Source organism: Cenococcum geophilum (assembly GCF_001692895.1).
Source record: "Cenococcum geophilum 1.58 unplaced genomic scaffold K441scaffold_1, whole genome shotgun sequence".
Taxonomy (NCBI): Eukaryota; Fungi; Ascomycota; class Dothideomycetes; order Gloniales; family Gloniaceae; genus Cenococcum; species Cenococcum geophilum.
Window position 1 is genome coordinate 4,754,049 of NW_027137559.1, and position 19,816 is coordinate 4,773,864.

A 19,816-nucleotide genomic window follows, 5' to 3' on the forward strand; every position below is an offset into this window, starting at 1 on the left:
TAATTTGATACGTTTATCTCTACCACTGTTTTCTTTGTATAGTTATAGTATACTAATACTAGTGCTAAAGTAAAGGCTCCCTTAAGGGCCTTAAACGATTTGGCTTATTCTAGTCCCTATAGCCATCCAATATCCTTCTTTAGAAGTTTTATTATAGGTATAGTAATAGCAAAGTAGCCTTAGATAAATTGTTAGTAAAAGTTCGCAAAGCTAAGAAATTATTATAGTTCTTTAATTAATGTTAGGTCCTTCTATTTCTATAAGGCCTATATCTTCTTAGGGTCTATAGTTATACTATTAGTTAAGATAATTAAGCTAAGGTATTTTATTTTAGTAAAGTAGAACTTAAACTTATTAATATTAATCTAAAGTCTAGCATTGCCGAGTTTTTAGATAACTTTATTTATATACTTAGTATGCTCGGCGTGTGTTTTAGAAAAGATAAAGACGTTATTAAGGTAGGCAGTATAGTAGTTATTAAGGGCGTTGTATAGAATATGGTTAATATAGTTTTAAAATATAGCGGGTACGTTATAGAGGCCGAATGGTATAACTAGTATTTTATAGAGTCTAAACTGGGTAATAAATGCTATAAGCTATTTATAGCCCTCCGTAATCCGGATCCAGTTAAACGCAGTAATTATATTAAGTTTAGTAAAGTACTTAGCGCTATAAAGTGCGTTAAGTGTCTCGCGGATTAGTAGTAGTGGGTATCAATTCTTAATAGTAACTGTGTTTAGGCCTCGGTAGTTATAGTAGATTTATATACCGCCGCCGGGCTTAGTAGCGAGGAGGAGTAGTATAGTAGCTAGTAAGGTTAATTTATGGATAAAACCCTTATCTAGTATCTTATTAATCCACTTCTTTATATACCTAAGTTTAGCAGGTAAGAGTGGTCTATTTTTATAGTATAGGGCCTAGTTTTAAGGGTGATCTTAATTTTATAGTCCTATGGTCGGTAAGGGGGCAGCTTATCTACATTTTTAGGGAGGAAGTGCTTAATATATTTACTAAACTCCTTTAGTAGGCGTTATAGAATGTCTTTACGGGTTAATCCTAGTTTGCCTTTTAGAAATTTTTTAACATTAGTATTAACTATCTTCCGACGTAAAAGCTCGGGTTTAGTTTTTAGATTTATCTTAAGGAAGTTATAAAAATAGGGGGGGAGCGCTTTATAGGCTTCCTTTATTATATAGTTGCCTTCTACTAGCCGGCGGAAAGACCTTTCTGATAGGTTCGGTACTTTTATTAGGCCTATAGGTAGCTCTTTAAGCAGCTGTTGGTGCTTATCTTATTTAACCAGTTTTACTAGCTCCGCTATATAGATCCTTATTACCTTTATATCTTTTTATTTATAGAACTAGGTAAAATTAATAGCATAGGTGCATTTAATATTGTCCAGGTTAGGGCGTATTTAGCTCTCTAGTGCTACGGTTAGGCTAGTATGGCTTAGTTAGCCTAGGGGGGCGGAAACAAGGTAGTGGCCCTATATAGTACGCGCGGGAGATAGGTGTAAGGTTAGGCGTTATAGTAGCGCGGTTTCTATTATTTGGGTCTTGGTAGTTTTATAGCCAATCCTTGCTATAACGTGAGCTGTAGTGTGCGTATATAGCATATAGCTTAGTTCTAGGTATTGGGCTAGGCGGCTAGGGTTTAAATAGTGCCTAGGTTGGGGTTGGTTTCTTAGTAGTGGCGGCGCGAAGCGGACCTTCTTCCTTAGTCTTAGTAGGGCTAGCTGGTCTATTGTTTTAGTCTTAAGTACTAGGTTAGTCTAGTCTTCTACTATTTTATTTCTTTACAGCTATACGGGCTCCCCTTTATTAGGAACGTCTTCTACTATTAGGGCTTTATATATAGTTCTAGGCACTAAGCTTAGTAGTGCTAAGTATCTATATAGGGCGTCCCTGCTAACGTCGGCTATCCTCTATAGGAGGTAGTGCCTAGAGTAGTAGTCTAAGTTAAAGCGGATCTTAAGTTTCCTAAAGCTAGGATGGGGCTTATGCTTTTAAAGCTAGGGTATACCTAGGATAATTAGGGTAGTGGGCGAAAGTTTAGTAATAAAAAAGAGTATAGCTTTAGTATAGAGGCCGATTAATATTTAGGCGGTAAAGTAGTCCGTAATAAGCAAAGTTGGGATGCTATCTGCGAGGCGTAGTGGCCTAGGTGCTAGCAGCTTCTTAGTTATAACGTTATACTTTCTTATAATAGACTTTGCGTTAGTAAATGCTATTATAGTACTACCGGAGTCTACTAGGCTTATTATATTAATATAAACTTGGGGGTATAGGTTATGTAATAAGGAGAGTTAGGTTTAAATAAGGATTAATTTCTTGTTACTATTTGCTAATCTAAGATTAAGTAGTAGTTTACTAATAGAAAGGACTAATTAATCTAGTAACAGGGACCTAATCTTCTCGTCTTCCTCCTTATATGGTTTAGACCCTTAAGCGCGACTTAGTTTAAGGGTCTGCCTTTTAACGACTGGGGTATAAGGCTGTCTTAGTGGGGTGGTCTAGTGTCCGTCTAGCTGGCGGTATCTATCTCTATTTTAGTTGGGGTATAGGAAAATAATACCTTGCTAACGACGTGGCCGTGTTTATATTTGCTAGCGTAAAGTCACTAATACTAGGCGTTGTTAACGGGTTGGGCTCCTATATAGGGTATGGTTTAGAGTAACTAAGCTATAGGGTTAAAGGGGGGGGGTTATCCGCCGCGGCTATAATAGGCTCTACGGTCGCTGTGTTTATAATAGACTCCACAGTCGCCACATCCGCGGTTATTTGTTCGCGTTATTTAATAGGGTGGCATTAAGACTAGGTTTACTATCTTAGCGGGGTTATAGGCATCCTTCTAGTGGCCGGGTAAGCTATAGGTAAGGTATAGTCTATTATTAATATAGCGCTTACGCTCCGTATCTAAGATTCTATTAAGGTCTATAGGTTCTCTAGTTACTATTAGGGTTAGGGTTAATATAGGGGCAGGGGCTTAAGTAAGTAGGTGGTGGTTAGCGTTCTTCTTAAGGTTGGCTTAATGTATATAGTTCGCGAGGTTCTTAGCAAATATATCTATCTGCTTACTCTAACCTATATAGTCGCTGTTATTAATTTTATAGGCCAGTCTAAGTACTAGCTCTTCCATCTTTAGAGAGATAAACTTTTAGAGTAGGTCCACCTTCTATTCGTCTATCTTTTTAGCGCGGGCTATTAGCTTATTAAGCTCTCCCTTCTAGGACTAGTAATTACGCTCGCCTTAGGGGAAATAGTTAAGCTTATTCTTTGCGACTTAGGTTATATTAAGGACCTTATAGTGGGCAGTAAGGTCTTTAAGCATATCTTCCTTAGTAGGCCATTTTCACGCAGATGTGTTATTTAGGTTCTTATATATAAGCTCTAGGCCCTATTTAATAAACTTATAGGCCTTGTTCTTTAGCATATCCAAAATATAAAAGATCTAGGACTAAACTGTGTTAAAGTAGTCCTAGTCCCGGTTAAAGACTCCCTTAATCTTAATATGCTAGGTCTTAAAATTAGCTTATTGTTTTAGCGGGGTACCTTTTCCGCTAAATATTAGCGGGTTTTTAGATCTCCGTTTTTTCTGCTAGGTTACTACCATTATTATAAGGGTTAATTATTTTAGAACGATAATAGTCTTTGCCTAGGAGTTAATAGTTCCTATTTAGGAAGTAATAAGGGCACTAAGGTTTTTATTGGCTTTCTCGTTGGCGGTGTTTATGTTATATATATACTATAGTCCTACTTTAATATTATTAAGGAACTTATTAGTATAGTTAATAAGGGTAAGGTAAGCTTTGCTAGGCTTAAAGGTCTTAGGGTATAGTAGGGAGCGGTAGATTATCTACGCGATATTAGGGTATATCTCTATAAATAGGTCTGCAAAAACGTCGCGGGGGTTTTAGGTTTCGGCCATTTCGGCGTCATTAGTATTACCCATCTAGGCGCTAGGTAAAAACTAAGGATTGTTTTAGGACTGTGCTAGGGATATATTAGTTTTAGTAGAGGCGCGTATAGGTCGCGATTGCTCTAGGGCGGAGGTTAATTAGTTAGGGTACGGGGAATCAGTAATTGCGACGGGGCGTAAATTAAAGATACTATAAACTATTATAGTGCTGTAATAAAGTAGACTAAATAACTACGTTATGGTATAAAGAGGGGAAGAAGGTAGAAAGGGGGTATTATATATAAATAGTAGGGCCGGCCGCTAAGTCGCTAGTAGTGGGCTAGCCAATAGTAGGGAATAGTATAAGATAGTATGAAACAGTATACGTTAGGTCAGTGCCGTGACATATATGGCTATAGAGCTTACCCGCTTAAATATAAAATCCTATATATACAAAAGCTTAAGCTAAGGGCTTATATTAGATACCTAGTGGGGTACTAGTTAATAAACATCTTTAGGGTCTATATACCTAGTAAAAAGAAGGTAATTTAAATAAGAGACGTGACGTTTAATAAGTAATTGCTCTATAACGATAGTTAGCTAAATCTTGCAAATCTGCTCTAGAAACGCGCGGATTAAATTTTAAAGGTAATTAATATATTAAATATTAATAGGATGCTTTAGGAAGAGCTTAACAAGACGTTAGATAAGACGTTAGATAAGGAGGATAAGGTAGATATTAGTAGAAGTTAATAGGTAGATGCTGATAAAAATTAAGATTAAGCGATAGATTAGGACGATAACGTAATCAGCCTATAAGCCTCTAAGGACGACTCTATATTAGGCCTCCCTACCCTAGCTAAGACGCCAGAACCTTAATTAGATACTACTAATATAGAGCCATTAAGTGCCTTAATTAAGCGAAAACCCTAATTTGAACTCGTTCCTAGAGAATAAGCCTACCTAAGATAGGAGATCCGCGGCGATATGGGTGATGTTAATATTATAATAAGTAGAAGAACTAAGAAGCCCTTAATGCGTTAAGAAGCTTACCTTATAGATATTAAGTAATTAAATACCCTTCCTACCTTTTATGGAGCTTTTGCTACCAGAATTAAATATTACTAGAAGCGATTATACCGCGATAAGCTTCTATTACTACCTTGTAGCTAGAAGGAGCTTTAAGCTTATTTATATAAAGATGGCTTTGCGGAAGCCGCTAATAAGGAATTTAGTAATCTTAAGCAGTAAGGGACATTTGAGACCGTTATACGGATAGTGTCGCTTAACGTCTTACCCGTTACCTAGGTGTTTATTTATAAGTTTAACACTAATAAATATCTAGTTAAATTTAAAGCCCGTCTTTATATATAAGGTGACTTATAACGACCTAGCGAAAAGAACACATATATAGTAACCCTTGTAGTAAAAATATTTAGGGCTATAATGGCGATCGTCGCTATATGTAATCTAGAGACTTAGTAGTGCAATATAGTTAACGCCTTTGCTAATAGCCTTATTGATAAGATAGTCTATATTAAGTTTCCAGATGGCTTTTAATAGAAGGGTAAGTGTCTGCTCCTTTAAAGAGCCTTATACGGCCTTAGATAATTACCACTACTTTAGCTTAATAAGTTCTTAACTACCCTAACGACCCTAGGTCTGACGGCAGTTAATAAAGAATTATACCTATTTTATAACGACTGGCTAATTATATTCTTTTATATTAACGATATTATAGTAGCCTGCCGTATAGAAGATATACTAAAGCTTTAACTCTTTAAGGAAGAGCTAATAAAGAAGTATGAAATTAAGAACCTTAGAGAACTAACCTGGTTCTTAGGAATTAGAATCCTCCGTAATTAACCTTAACGGAAGCTTTAGCTCTATTAAGATTCCTATATTAATAAGATCGCTAGCACCTTTTATCTAAAAGATTATTGTCTAATATATACGCTAATAAGTATAGACGATCTCTTACCTAATCTAGAACAGGCCTCTAAGCAGTAGGTCTATATATATTAACGGAAGGTCAGCTTACTACTCTACGCCACCTACATTATATAACCTAACGTCGCTTAAGCCTCAAGCAAGCTCGTAGAATTCCTTCGCAATCCGTCGCCCCTATATAAAGCCGCAGTTAATTAAGCAATTGTATACCTCTATTAAACAAGAACCCTAGCGATCAAATACTTAAATAGGAATATTGGAAGTTAGATCGTCGTCTATATAAGTAATGCTGCATTTAGCAATAATCCTATCAGTTAGAAGAGCACTAAAGGCTTCATATTTTCACTATTTAGGGAAGTAATTAACTGGCGCTCCACTAAGCAGAAGATAGTTATAACATTAAGCACTAAAGCTAAGCTTAAGGCTCTATTAAATGCAGCTACCGAATTAATTTAGTAGTAGCGCTTCTTTTAAGCTATACAACTCCATACAAATAAGGAATATACAATTGGCTATAATAACCTACAGATAATTCGACTGCTTACTAAGAACGGACCTCAGTTAAATATAAAGCTTCGTTACGTAGATATTTACCAGCATTAGCTTCGCCAAGAAGTTTAAAAGGGCTTAATTATAATTAAGTAGGTCCCTACTACTAATATGACGGCTAACGGCCTTATAAAGGCCCTGCCAAGGCAGAAGCACGAAAGCTTTATTTAATAACTAAATCTGATTAATATTAAGACTCTATTGTAATCAGATTTAACTATACTATTTAACTTATTTACACGATTTCCTTATCAAATTCTTACTATTAGATGGTTTCTATTTAGTTTAACACCATAGATATTTCCTATTTAGGTATATCCAGCTAATCACCTACCAGTCAATCAGCTGGGGGGGTGTGTTGACCTGAATCAGGTTATCTTATCACCGACTCAGCTGCCTCCCATTAACTCAGTCATTGACTCAATCATTGACTCGATCATTGACTTAGTCACCTACCCCTTGTTTCCATTGCCACCCCCCTACCCCCTTCTCGTTCTCATTTCCTACACCTTTCCTATGTATATATAGAGGCTCTAGAGCCACCATTCAATAGACAGAGTCATCATTCTTTTCTTACAATCGGTGCACGGACTCCCGATTGACAGTTTCGGAATAGCCGTGACCGCTGTTGTGGTTGACTCCAGCTTCCTTATTCTTGTTTCTTGCCAGGTCCACGGCCCTGAAGCATGATCAGACTCAGAAAACCAAAAGAGGACCCTGAAGTCAACTTCTGGTGACCTTCGATGTGTCAATGCAAGGTTAGCCCCATGGGAGAATGGGCAACTACAACGCCAAGCCCTATTCAGAAGCTTGAAAATCCTATTCGCATGTTGCCAAAACTCCAAAATCCCCTTACTAAGTCCAGAACCGCTATTCCTACCAATATTTGTCACTATTGCAGTGCTTCTTTCGTGCGAGACAAGCAGATCTCGCAATTGGTTGTTTAGGTGAGCAATTTCCTCGAAAAGTTTACTTCGTGTATTTTGACCAAAGCTAAATTTGATTCTCTGAGCCTCGAATTCTAGTCTTGCTTTCTTGCTAAGACCACCTGGAGTATTCTTGCTTTTAGGTAATAGATCCTATGCGAGCTTTTAGTACAGGAGAACGAACGACGGTTTCGATGTCGCTCACGAGGCTAGGTTCAATTTTGCCAACTCCGAGTTCATCTTGCAGTGATTTCATAACTTCACCCAGCTCTTCAATTATCTCCAAATAAAGATCATATGCCTTAGGAAGTCTTGCTCGCAGTCGTGTCTCCAGAGCAGGATCTTTCCAAGCCAGCCCGCAAGGCTCAGAAATCAACAAGTTCAGCTCGTCCTCATCAACGACAAGCGGAAGCAAGTACTGTTCGATATTCTGCCTAAAAAATTCCTCCTGAATCCTCATTTCTCTCCTGCACTTCTTATACTTTGGCTTGATTTTCGTCCAATTCTCCATCACTTCCGCGCTCTCGCGCCAGTGCTCCATAGCTGAGACGATGACAGGAAATATGGCTAAGAGTAGGCTTACTACCTCGAAGCCACTCATCATGAATATTTTAGGAACGCAAAAAATTATTGAATTTTTATCTGGTTTGAAAATCAAAAAGGCGACCCTGTCTGTATTATACAGGTTACCCCTCTAAGCCGCCTCACGATCACCTCCGGCTAGGCAACACTCAGCCTTGGGCATCCTGAGGCTGTGTTTATGCAAGCCCGCCTCACCTTTACGCCTTGCGTATTTATTTTTCCAAGACTCTGACGGCCCCACAAGTCTCCCGAGGCCTATATCTGTCAAAAGTCATTCACAGCCTGGGGGTTTCAGTACCTCTCACTCACAATTCTTCGCTCGGCCCTACATATCTGCAGTAAATGCGAGAATGGGCCTTTTATCGCTAGGCTAATCTGAGCAATTTTAGAAGCCACACTCAGCATCACAAGATGACATTGAAAGGCGATTCCCCGATTGCGTCTCGAACCAGGCTGTGTTGGGCCAAGCTTGAAGCCTTGTGCGAGAAACTCCCGCATCCAGAATTGACCGGAAACAATGTGGCCAATGTCTTCGACGCCTCAGATCAGCGCGATAGGTTCAAAATCTGGGCTGGAAATATGGGAGCACTACAGGACATTCAATTCCCCACATCGTTGGATTATAGACTTCGTAAAGCGCCTCGCGTTGTAGCGTTGATTACCGAGCTCCTTGGAGATCTCGAAGAAGCATTGGAAGAAGGTGCGTTGCTCATTTTAGGATCTAATAAAGTCTTCATCCGACTCTAACTAATATATTCAGCCATAATAGCCATACCTTGTGATAGCGAAACCCTATTGAACAAAGGGAGGGAGCGCAGCTTATCGGACTCATGGTGATAGCGAAACCCTATTGAACAAAGGGAGGGAGCGCAGCTTATCGGACTCATGCATATCCCTAAACAGCGACACAGGTGAAGAAGACTATTCGGCTTCGTCTGATGGAATTCCCGAAGATGGGGATACTCTGGATCCTATTGCCGACATTATTTCCAGCCTTTTCAAGACATCAATGATGGTCCGAAACGCTACACCTAGGGACCGCTACGCCAAAGCTGCAACCGCGCCAAATCCTTTCAGCGACCAGTTCGATATTGCACATGTAACCCAAAAGTTCCCGAAATTGAAAAACTGGCTTCGAGATCGTCTTGGAAAAGCTATTACCCATCGGAGGCAGTATTTACGCTACTGCGAGGAGCATCACAATGCTCTGAAAAAACAATTGATAGCGGAAGCACCAATCTATGTTTCTACCACCAACACGATGATACAAGCCCAACACCAGATGCCTAGAGTAGCGTCGATGGCATATAGTGGAAGCCACCTGGGCGTATCCGAGCCAGCAGATACTCTGCCCTTAACAAAAGCGTCTACTCTAGTAGCATCGCACTTGGAGAAAGCGGAGGATCCTTCCGACGGCTTGACTCAAACATCTTATGCGACTTCAGTTGCTGATGAAGACGATGGAAGTGGCAAGTTGCGTGTCATACCAATCCAAGAGGTTTCGAGAGGGAGCACGGCCTTTGAATGTCCCCATTGCTGGGGAATTCAGAATTTCAAGACTCAAAAGGCGTGGAAGTGAGTCATCGCAGGTCTTTAACCGTGTCTTATTAATATGATTACTTATTTGGCGAATTTTTAGGAAGCATGTCTACAACGACTTAAGGCCGTATCTTTGCACGTTTGAGCAGTGCGACCTTAAGATGTTCTCTTCTCGTCAGGCATGGTTCAGCCACGAGCTTCAGCATCATCGTCTCGACTGGTGTTGCCAGCTCTGCTCCCGGAAATACGACATCCAGGGCAAATTAGAACGGCACGTAAGATCATGCCATGCACACAATCTCACGGAAGCCCAGATACCAGCACTGCTTAATGCCAGCCAACAGCCTGTCGATCGTATTCCAGCAAATGAATGTCCTTTCTGCGATACTTGGGATGCAAGATTGAAAGAGACTAACCCAGGGCTATCTGAATTGTTTGTTACACCTGCGCAGTTTAGGTCTCACGTTGCTAGCCACATGGAACAGCTAGCACTTTTTGCTATTCCCCGAGGATCTTTAGAAGGCGATGAGGCAAGAGTCATCAGCAGCAGCCGTGGCGATTGGAGATCGTCCTTCGGAAACCAGTTCAGACGATCAAACAAATCAATCCATGACTCTCCCTGCAATGAGCGTTAACGGCGATCCACCCTTGCATATAGCGGCATTCGAAGGAAATACCAGTGAGGTAGAAAAACTTCTGAAGGGCGGTGAAGATATAAACTCTCAAGGTCGCACATGGAGAAGTGCATTGCGAGCAGCAACAATTCAGGGTAATGCGCGTGTAGTAGAGATCCTGATTGCTCATGGAGCCGATGAAGACCCTCAGGAGCTTTGTCACATTGCTAGCAATAAGGGCCACGAGGTTATCTTACGAATGTTGTGTGCTGGGTTTGAATCCAAGCATATTCAGAACTCTGCTCCCGGCGTGGACAAAATGAATACATACGAGGCTGTACAGATTCACGCAAAGTCGGCCTCAGACTTAGAATCAGGCCCGGACACAGATTCCGGCCCGGAAGATTCCCATTCTACGACCGGCCAAGCCCTGTCGAATTTGTTGTCTCGATCTGATTCAGAGCAGATTTCAGAACTAGACAGCGAGGGCGAACGTCGACGAAAAGATGCCTCTACATATCTTCAGTCGTTGCTTCGGATTATCAATGGCGATCCGTTCAGGGATGTGGACAATTTCATAGCACACCAAGGTGAACCTGTTAAAGGCACATGCGAATGGGTACTGCAGAGTGAGCCATTTCGCAATTGGGCGTCCTCCGCCACAAGCTCTCTCTGGATTTCAGGGGATCCAGGAACAGGCAAAACGATACTTGCCATTTACATAATGAAAGAGATTGCACGGATCCTACCATCGATGCCAAATCGGATCATGTTGTCATCTTTCGTAGGAGACAATGCGATCATGATCCTCTGGCGTCTTATTTACCAGCTTCTCGTCCTACAGCCCGCACTATTCCAGCTTGTTCTAACCAGGCCCGCTGTGGACCGGGACGCCTTAGAAAAGACCCTCCGTGCTTACTCATTTAGCACGGTATGGGGAATATTCGAAGAAATGATCACAAACCATGTTTTTGAAGATATATACTGTGTCCTTGACGGCCTCGATATGTGCGAGCAACAATCCCTGACCTGTTTTATGGATAAGCTTCAAGCCACCCGCGATGGATCCTCGCGCATGAAATTGCTAGTGGTCCTTCGGGAATCCGCTCCAAGCATACAAAATGCTATGTCATCTTTCGCAAATATATCCCTAAACCCTAGTGTTAACCGTCGGCTTGCAGAAGATCTCCGCTTATATATTTCGGCCAAAGTGAGAGAACGTGCAGTGGCTAAGAATCTGCCCGCTAGTCTACAGAAACCAATGGAGAGGCTATTACTGCTCACAGCTAAGAAATCTTTTACGGAAATTGACCGTACTATTCAGGAATGCTTCGACTTGACTGAGAACAAAACCCCTCAGGAAGCAGCGCTTGCACTTTTAACATCTCTTGCTCGGGAGGATGAAGGGGTTGAAGCAGAGAACATAAGACCGCATAGCGGAAACGTCGAGACAGTCAAGAATCGACAGGGATATCAGATCAGCGAAAATGTATCAGAACGAAAGGGTTCGACAGCCTCTCATACTACTAGTTCTTCGAAATACCAGCTCGATCTTGTAACGGACGATAGTAGGATACGGGACGTGCAAAAAGAGGAAATTCCATCCATCACATCACCTGGGGCTTTTCGGCAAGACATCTACGCTCGAAGTCACCCTAGCGAGCGCCTTGAGCCTTTCCAGTTAGTTTTACCGTCTTTGGCCAGCGATCGAGTGGATTCTACGGAGTTAAGTGAACAAGGGACAAACGAAAATGATCAAGGGAACCTTCTGTTGACTGAATTTTTGCTGGCCGCACAAGACAGCATCGATATCAACCCGAATCTCAAGGACACAAGTGGAAATACAGTGCTTCATCGCACTATAGATTTAGGGAACGAAGAACTAGCCATGAAGATCTGCCAACGTTTGATATCCGACCACGCAGAGGGCATTAATGCAGTGAACAATGTTGGTGAAACACCTCTCCACCTTGCTTCTTCGAAAGGAATGGGCGAACTCGCGGAACTCTTACTCAGATTTGGAGCTAGTGTGGATGGAACTAAATTTCCTAACCAGACATCCACCCCTCTTTGTAATGCTTGTCGGAACGGGAACTGGTCAATAGTATCCTCTCTTCTTCGTAAAGGAGCTGAAGCGGCAGTGAAGAAATCTGACGGAACAACGCCCCTACATTCCGCCGCATTCCTTGGATCAGAAGAAGTTGTCCGTTTATTAATTGAATCCGGTGCAGAAGTTGAATGTCCCGACGCGAATGGGCATACAGCCCTATTTATTGCTGGAAAAACTGGAAATGTGAAGGTGGCCCAGGCTCTTGTTGAGAATGGTGCGTCATACGAGAAGGCGCTATTATCTGCTGTTAAAGCTGGTAGCCGGGATGCAGTCTCATGGATCTTAAACTCTGGAATTGATTGTAACTCCGCCCGTGAGGGGACAACGGCCTTGCAACTTGCTGCCGCCATTGGTGACGCCGCTATGGTTTCATTTCTCATACAGCAAGGAGCAATTAAAGATGTGATACACCCTGACCAGGAACCGGCCCTACATCTTGCTATTTTACATGAGCATCTAGACGCAGCTAAGGTTCTTTTGGCCGAAGGTGCGAATGTTAATTTGCCGGCTAGACATGGGCGCACTGCCCTTCATATTTCCGCACAAGAAGGACGCTTGGACGCCATTCAACTGCTGCTAGACTCTGGAGCCTGGGTAGATTCACAAAATGATGCCGGGGATACACCTCTTCATGACGCCACTTTTTTCCGTATGAGAAATGCTGTCCAACTCCTTCTCCGACATGGCGCAACGCCGAACCATAGAACAAAGAGAGGCGAAACACCGCTATGTGTTGCTGCTGGAAATGAGGATGTGCAAATCATGGGGTTGCTCCTGGACGCTGGGGCGGTGCCTGATCAAGAGAACGGAGCAGGCTGCACCGCACTTCATGTTGCCTCAAGTTTCGGACGGGCTAAGGCTATTGATCTGCTGATCCAACGTGGAGCAGATATCAGCCGGGCGAATGAACTCGATGAAGGCAAGACTGCACTTCATTATTCCGCGGCGCAAACTGGCGAAGAAACTGCCGTTCAGCGTCTCCTAGATCAGGGAATACCAATCGAAATTTCTGATTCACATGGACAAACAGCGCTCCATACTGCTGCCGCGCAAGGAAACGTTAGCACGGTCAATCTGCTCTTGGAATGCGGGGCAAATGCATCTTCCCGCGATGAACAGGGCCGAACAGCAATCCACGAAGCCGCCAAAAACGGCCACGAGCCGACTGTCCGACGGCTCATCCATTTGGTTGCATCCTCAAACCTCTTCGATGACAAAATGAAAACGCCGTTACATCTGGCTGCCCACCATGGCCATTTCGACGTCGTCAGCCGGCTAAGAGCCGAGGGCGCTGGTACAGATCTTCCTGATTATCGAGGCAGAACGCCTTTGCACCATGCCGCCCGCGGTGGCCACGTTGATTCCGTCCAATTTTTGCTTAAGTACGGCACTAGTCCGTCACTAAGAGACTCCAAAGGCCTGACTCCCCTTCACCTGGCTACTAGAAAAGGACAAGTTAATGTCGTTGAATGCTTGCTTGCTAGTATGTCGGTAGAAGATGTTGGGATTTTGAGTAGGGAACAAGGCACCGCGAGAGATGTTGCCAAGAAGAAAGGAAATAAAGAGATTGTTAAATTGATAGATAAGGTCGTGTCACCGATGGACAATCGTACAAGTCGTGTGGGAGATGTTTGGGACAATGGGAGGGACAGTGAGGACGAGCACGAAGGGGCGCCGTATTTCTGTGGTCAGTATTGACCCTGAGCTAGATATGGTATAAAAAGGATGGGAGCACAAGGGGAACTGCCGAAGCTAAGCTTTCTAAGGCGTTATTACGGTTCCAACAATATTATAGATGTTCAAGATGGTACACGACGAGAGAAGGATTACTGGTTTTAACCATTCAGCCAGTGCAAATTAAAGGATGGAAGCCGAAGAAGAGATGGGCAAAGATATAATTCCTGGAGTGGAGTTAGCTACAAGAGTAATGCCGAGGTGTTCATACCGACATCGGCCCGGAAATAAGCCGGCGATAGTGAATAGAGATCTTCGTAGCTTGAACGAATAATAACTGCACATCAAGGCCAGTTAATGTTGAATATATATCCATTGCACACTCCTAAATTTTAAAAAATTTTCTTTTTAAAAAAAACATAAGCATTAGTGTCTCTATAACAAATAATCATTATTACTTAAGCCTTGAGCTACTGTGGACGGATAATCTAGGATGGCACCAATGGCGACTACCCTCAAGGCTGAGACTACTGAGAATGCCGTTGTCGGTGCAATGGGGAAAACAACTAGCGGCAAGGTTCTCAAAGTTCGTCAGTATCCTAAGTTCGACAGCCTAGAAGAAGAGCGTCTTTACCGAAAGCAGCATCTTGCGGCGGCGTTCCGCATCTTTGCCGAAAGGGGGTTCGATGAGGGCGTTGCTGGACACATTTCAGTACGGGATCCAATTCTAACTGACCACTTTTGTAAGTTTGCCTAAGAATCGCTGGTGATGCGCTGCGCCCAATAATGATACACAATAGCAGACACTTTATACATACGTCATACATTCTGGATTTCTAGAGGTGGCGCTAATTATAATAGGGCTGAATCCTCTCTCCCAACACTTCTCGCAGATCCGTGTGAGTGATCTCATTCTCGTCAACGAGAACGGCGAGGTAGTCATTGGAGAAGAGCCAATCAATGCTGCGGCATTTGCTATTCACTCGGAAATTCACAAAGCCAGGCCGGATGTGCATGCTGCTTGCCACGCTCACTCAGTGTATGGGAAGGCATTCAGTGTGTTTGGGCGAGAGCTCGATATGATGACCCAAGACAGTCTGCGCTTTTACAAGAGCCATTCAGTCTACACCCAGTTCGGTGGTATAGTCTTGGGTCAAGAGGAAGGAAAGCGGATAGCCAAAGCGTTGGGTAGCGGTAAAGCCGTTATCTTGCAAAACCATGGCTTACTCACGGTCGGCCAGAGTGTTGACGAAGCAGCCTTCTGGTTCATTAGTCTCGATAAAACCTGCCACGCCCAGCTCCTTGCTGATGCGGCTTCTGCTGGTTCTGGCTATAAGAAAATTCTTATCGGCGATGCCGAGGGTGCCTTTTCATATGATCAGGTTGGAAGGCCCGAGAAGGGCTGGCTTGCTTTCCAGGGGTATTACGACGAGCAGCTGGCAAAGAGTAATGGTAACTTCTTAGAATAACCCAGCTTTTTGACACGGGAGGCATGGTCAAGGCTTTTGGATACGTATATTTTGGGGAAAATATAAATCGAGCATTTTTATCTGATGCCGAATTGATGGGCAGTGTAACAGGTCACAAAAATCAACAGGGCCAAAATGGAGCTAGCTCACTGCAACCAAATAATGCGAGCGTCAAATTCGATGCTGGATCCAACGCTGCTGGAGCCACGATGATATATCTTTGAGAATGTCTGCATTCTCTGTTAGCTTGCCGATGAACTTCACATCATCCCTTGTCCCAGACAAAGGCAGAGCAGACAATCAGACTGCGATGACCACTCTTAGACAAGAGACACTGATCATTGCCGAGGTCTTTGTGTTGTCCAATCTCCTCCTATATTTCCCGGTCAGGTATCACTATGAGACGTCACTGTTACCGTTATCGTCGGCATTGCTATCATTGCAATTCTATCATTCCTCTTTTATGGTATCCATGATTCCTGGCCTTGCTGACCCTTCCGGCAATTGAGACGACGACCTCCTCTGTAACGAGTAGGAGAGGGAGTAGAAACCATGAGCTTCCGTCGTATTGCTCAGTGAAGGTGCGGAGGCGTACATTGTGCATAACAAGTAGCGGACTGTAGAGTATAGTGATCAGTGGTCGAGAAACGGTGGTGTATCAGAGGGATCCATGGTCAAGCTGGATTACAAGCTGATCTGGCTACAAGGAATCAACAATTTGATATACAGTCAGCATCATTTGCTAGGGAAGATGTCAAATCTCCCTGATGGCAGTGCGCCGGCCTTTGAGCCTGGCTGGATGGCATTTTCTCTCCATATTTGGGATGTCTGGCGCACCGAGGCGCGGATGGAGAGACACGAGACAGGAGCAAATGGTGCAATTACGGCTAGTCGACTTTAGTATGCAGCCGTCTGTGGAGGGAATACGAGCAAAGAGATGGCGAGAATTTAATCACACGTAAAGCGGCCCGCAGTAGCTTATTAGCATGAATCTGCTAGTAGAGACTAGGAACAGCCTCAATATGCGACCTCAACTGTTCAAAGTTAGAATTATCCCTCGTAACGAAGAGATTCGAAGGACAATAGAACTCGAAGGAGGGCCAGCTCTGGAAGACCTGGCAGTGAGGGGAGACGCAGTACCGGATGAGTGAATTTTATAAATCGCGTTAGAAGAATCTTGGCTCCCTTTCTTAACTCCAAATTCCAACTAGAATGGACTTTTTGACACTCGTTCATCAATGCCTCGAGTCATTGCATCAAGTTGATGGTGCCGGCAATATTTCCAAACGCGGCCGATATGGAAAGTAGCGGCGGGAAGCTTATCCTTCCCCTGGTACGAGAGTTGGACTGTGCGCGAACACGAGAATCAAAAGTACGCGTATGATCACGGAGCCTTGATCCTATTGGCTGACTCTTATCGATAATCGTTGGTCCCATTATACCAGGGAGAGGATAAGCAGATAGTGTCGTAGCTAAATACCAAAAAAGAAGAATATGCGTTGCCCTTAATGCAATTTGTGGCGATTGGTTGGGCCCCGGATATAGTCCGCCTAAGCCCGTCGTATTCTGTATATCGGGTGTGCGCCGTTTGCGTCAACCAGCAACCAACACACAAGAATAGTAATTAGATAGCTATATGTATCTTCCATATGCCTTAATAAGATCATCCAAGAGTATCAAAATCAACTTCACTCATCGCAGCACGTACACCCATCATTTACTCGTTCAATACGCCAAACGTAACGCCTCCACACCTATTTAGTAGTACACTATGGCAACCCACAAGGCGGTAGTTCTTTCAGCCTTAGACAAGCCCGTCTCTATAGAATCGGTCCCAACTCCGGCCGCTGAATTAGGTTCAGCCATCGTCCGCGTCCTAGCCACCGGACTTCAGTCCTACACCCGCGAGATCTTCAACGGCACGCGCCCCTACGTTCTCTCTCTCCCACTAGTCCCTGGCCCTTCGTGCATCGGCCGGATCGTCTCCACCGGCCCTGATGCAACCGCCTTGAAACCGGGCCAGCTGGTCTTCTGCGACCCGACCATTACCGCCCGCGATGACGCAGACTGCAACTTTTTGCTAGGCCTTCACGGGGGGTTGAGCGAGGGGAGCCAGAGGCTGATGGATGGGCCATGGAGACATGGAACGTATGCGGAAGTGGCGAAACTACCACTGGAGAACTGTTTCCCGCTCGACGAGGAGAGGCTGTGCGGAGCCAAGCCGGACGGTCTAGGTTACAAGGTATCAGAGCTGCTCGCAATCTCCACCGGCCTCGTTCCCTTCGGCGGACTCGAGGAGGCGGGCGTTGGTGCCGGCACGACCGTCATAGTGGCGCCGGCCACGGGCAAGTTCAGCGGGGCAGCGGTGCTCGTTGCGCTGGCGATGGGGGCGAAGGTCATAGCTGCGGGGAGGAACGCGAACGGATTGGAGAAACTGAGGCAATTTCCCGGAGCGGAGAGACTCACCACCGTGCAGCTTGTTAGCGATGTTCAGAAGGACGCGGGAGCTTTGCTGGCGGCTACCGGCGGCAAAGGCGCGCAGACCTACATCGATTTCAGCCCTCCTGCGGCCGGGGCGAATGGTACGCCATCTCATATCACGTCCTGCCTCCTGGCGTTGAAGCGGAATGGAACGGCGGTGATTATGGGAGGTATCACGGGTAATGTCGAGATACCATATGGGCTGACTATGTTCAAGAGTATAACCATCAAGGGGAAGTTCATGTNTGAGCGGGAACAGACCGAGCGTTTCATCAAGATGGTCGAGTTTGGAAATTTGAAGGTGGGGGAAGAGAGTGGGATGCAGGTATTGGGTCCGTATGGGCTGGATGATGTGGAGCAAGCTTTGGATGTGGCAGAAGAGCATGCAGGATGGGGTGAGGATGTCGTGCTAGCGCCAAATAAAGAGTAGGGGATGCCACTTTCGAAGACGCGCAGGTGAGTTTTCTGAATAGTAGACGCAGCTAGGCATGGAAAGAATCCCTTTGTTCAAAGATCCCAGGGTAGTTGATGTTAAGTACTGGAAACAATGCAATCAACAGCAATTGTCCTTCAGGGAATTGGCAATATAATCAATTTCTAACACTAAAACGGGGTCTTATTTCACCCACTCGACATGCTTTGTAGTGTTTTACAACCAGCTCATCACCGTCGATGCTATAGTCCCCTGTATGCGGACCTAGAAAGCCGCCATGTCTTCTCAATTCGCTCAATTTCAATTTCAGCCATTTCCCTTTCGGGTTATGATGCGCAATTGCCTGCTCTACCCACTTGTCTAATGCTTCATCATCCCAATCGCGATAACCCCAAGACCTCGCGCTGGCCATGATGTCGTATACAATGCTTCTATCGCACCCGCCGTCCAACACGGCGAATCGAACCAGCTCAATCGTCGGGGCCTTCCCGAGCCGTCGATTATGATTGAAGAGCTCAACAGCTTCATAGTTGCGCTCGAGTATAGCCTCCTTCTTACCCTGTAAAGCAATCTTGCGCACCTCACGGTCTGCCCAGTCCACCGTCATTGAGGTTGTGCAGACCAAATACCGGAGGAATTGCACTTTCTCCTCGGTCCACGGGCCATGAAGCAGCTTCGCAGGTATTCGACATTTGATGTAGCTCAACCGCGTGAGATGGCCGATGCTAAATTGCATGCTTTTAGGGTTTGCAAAATCGGGCGGCCAAATTGCTTTCTCGCATTCATGCTGCCCGCAGACGCAGCCAGCAGCTTCGTAGGCCTTGGTGGCAAAGATCTGAAAGAACTGCCATGTCATCCACCTGCTAGCAAATATGCGGCTTTGGAGACGGCTTTGGCGAATGCGGTCGCCAATAGGAGTATAGAGGTATTCGAAGCAAGCGGCGAGGTAGCAGTGGGTGCTAGACAGTTTCGTACCGACATGGGGGGACGAGAGAGGGAGGTCGAGGTTGAGCGATCTGACGAAGATATCCTGGAGGATTTCGACAGGGAGAGCTTCGATAGGCGACAAGGACATTTTCGTTGATTCTGCTGATTAGCCAGTTAATGAGAATTGCTAGAATGAAAACATGAGTGATGTTGGCGTGGCAGAGGCCGTTTATAGTAGGCGGGCATTATTGTAGCCTGGATGTTGGCTGAAACCACAGCGGTGGCCTGAAGCGGACGACGCGTGTGAAGATGACGGCCATTGGCCAATACGCGAAGGATTCAGGGCTGGAAGGTCGGTGGAGGATATGGCTAGAGTGTACGCTGTTGGAGGGTGCTATTGGTGAAGAATTGGGAGTTTATTTGGAGAGATGAAGGTTTTGTGAGACGGACGGGGGAAGCTGGAGAGCTTTCATCCCATCGGCATTACCCAAACAGCCGACCTTTCCGCCTCTAGCTCATAATTACTTATAACTATCTAGGTAAATGGACAAATAGGTGTAAAAAAATATAATAGGCAAATAGGCAAATAGGCAAATAGGTAATTGGGGGTACTCCCACTGGCAACACAAATAGATGATCCGAGCAGACATCTAAGCTGTGGCCTA

At 44.5% G+C, this 19,816-nt stretch overlaps 8 protein-coding genes across 8 annotated transcripts; 6 read left to right on the plus strand and 2 right to left on the minus strand.

Moving 5' to 3' along the window:
- Positions 1–6,878: 6,878 nt before the first annotated feature.
- On the minus strand, positions 6,879–7,976 carry K441DRAFT_691883 (uncharacterized protein). The gene is made up of 2 exons (XM_067652517.1): positions 7,528–7,976; positions 6,879–7,475 (listed from the first exon to the last, which is right to left on the minus strand). Exons 1-2 carry the CDS (start codon positions 7,924–7,926, stop codon positions 6,930–6,932), a joined length of 945 nt encoding a protein of 314 aa, XP_067510489.1. The 5' UTR covers positions 7,927–7,976; the 3' UTR covers positions 6,879–6,929.
- Positions 7,977–8,232: 256 nt separating this feature from the next.
- On the plus strand, positions 8,233–10,177 carry K441DRAFT_600062 (uncharacterized protein). The gene is made up of 3 exons (XM_067645178.1): positions 8,233–8,633; positions 8,773–9,479; positions 9,544–10,177. Exons 1-3 carry the CDS (start codon positions 8,316–8,318, stop codon positions 10,076–10,078), a joined length of 1,560 nt encoding a protein of 519 aa, XP_067510490.1. The 5' UTR covers positions 8,233–8,315; the 3' UTR covers positions 10,079–10,177.
- Positions 10,178–10,376: 199 nt separating this feature from the next.
- On the plus strand, positions 10,377–11,357 carry K441DRAFT_531207 (uncharacterized protein; the record flags this gene model as incomplete). The annotated part of the gene is made up of 1 exon (XM_067642196.1): positions 10,377–11,357. A coding segment is annotated over one exon (981 nt), but the record flags the coding sequence as incomplete, so codon positions are not given.
- Positions 11,358–12,734: 1,377 nt separating this feature from the next.
- K441DRAFT_509569 (ankyrin) lies at positions 12,735–13,058 on the plus strand (the record flags this gene model as incomplete). The annotated part of the gene is made up of 1 exon (XM_067642083.1): positions 12,735–13,058. A coding segment is annotated over one exon (324 nt), but the record flags the coding sequence as incomplete, so codon positions are not given.
- Positions 13,059–13,332: 274 nt separating this feature from the next.
- K441DRAFT_650531 (ankyrin) lies at positions 13,333–14,032 on the plus strand. The gene has a single exon (XM_067647051.1). The coding sequence runs from the start codon at positions 13,386–13,388 to the stop codon at positions 13,863–13,865; it is 480 nt and encodes a 159-aa protein (XP_067510493.1). The 5' UTR covers positions 13,333–13,385; the 3' UTR covers positions 13,866–14,032.
- Positions 14,033–14,189: 157 nt separating this feature from the next.
- On the plus strand, positions 14,190–15,496 carry K441DRAFT_702044 (arad-like aldolase/epimerase). Its single transcript, XM_067653386.1, has 2 exons — positions 14,190–14,584; positions 14,703–15,496. Exons 1-2 carry the CDS (start codon positions 14,335–14,337, stop codon positions 15,308–15,310), a joined length of 858 nt encoding a protein of 285 aa, XP_067510494.1. The 5' UTR covers positions 14,190–14,334; the 3' UTR covers positions 15,311–15,496.
- A 1,449-nt stretch (positions 15,497–16,945) lies between these two features.
- K441DRAFT_650533 (GroES-like protein) lies at positions 16,946–18,403 on the plus strand. The gene has a single exon (XM_067647052.1). It carries the CDS (start codon positions 17,082–17,084, stop codon positions 18,219–18,221), a length of 1,140 nt encoding a protein of 379 aa, XP_067510495.1. The 5' UTR covers positions 16,946–17,081; the 3' UTR covers positions 18,222–18,403.
- K441DRAFT_650536 (uncharacterized protein) lies at positions 18,372–19,577 on the minus strand. The gene has a single exon (XM_067647053.1). The coding sequence runs from the start codon at positions 19,297–19,299 to the stop codon at positions 18,382–18,384; it is 918 nt and encodes a 305-aa protein (XP_067510496.1). The 5' UTR covers positions 19,300–19,577; the 3' UTR covers positions 18,372–18,381.
- Between the last annotated feature and the right edge of the window lie 239 nt (positions 19,578–19,816).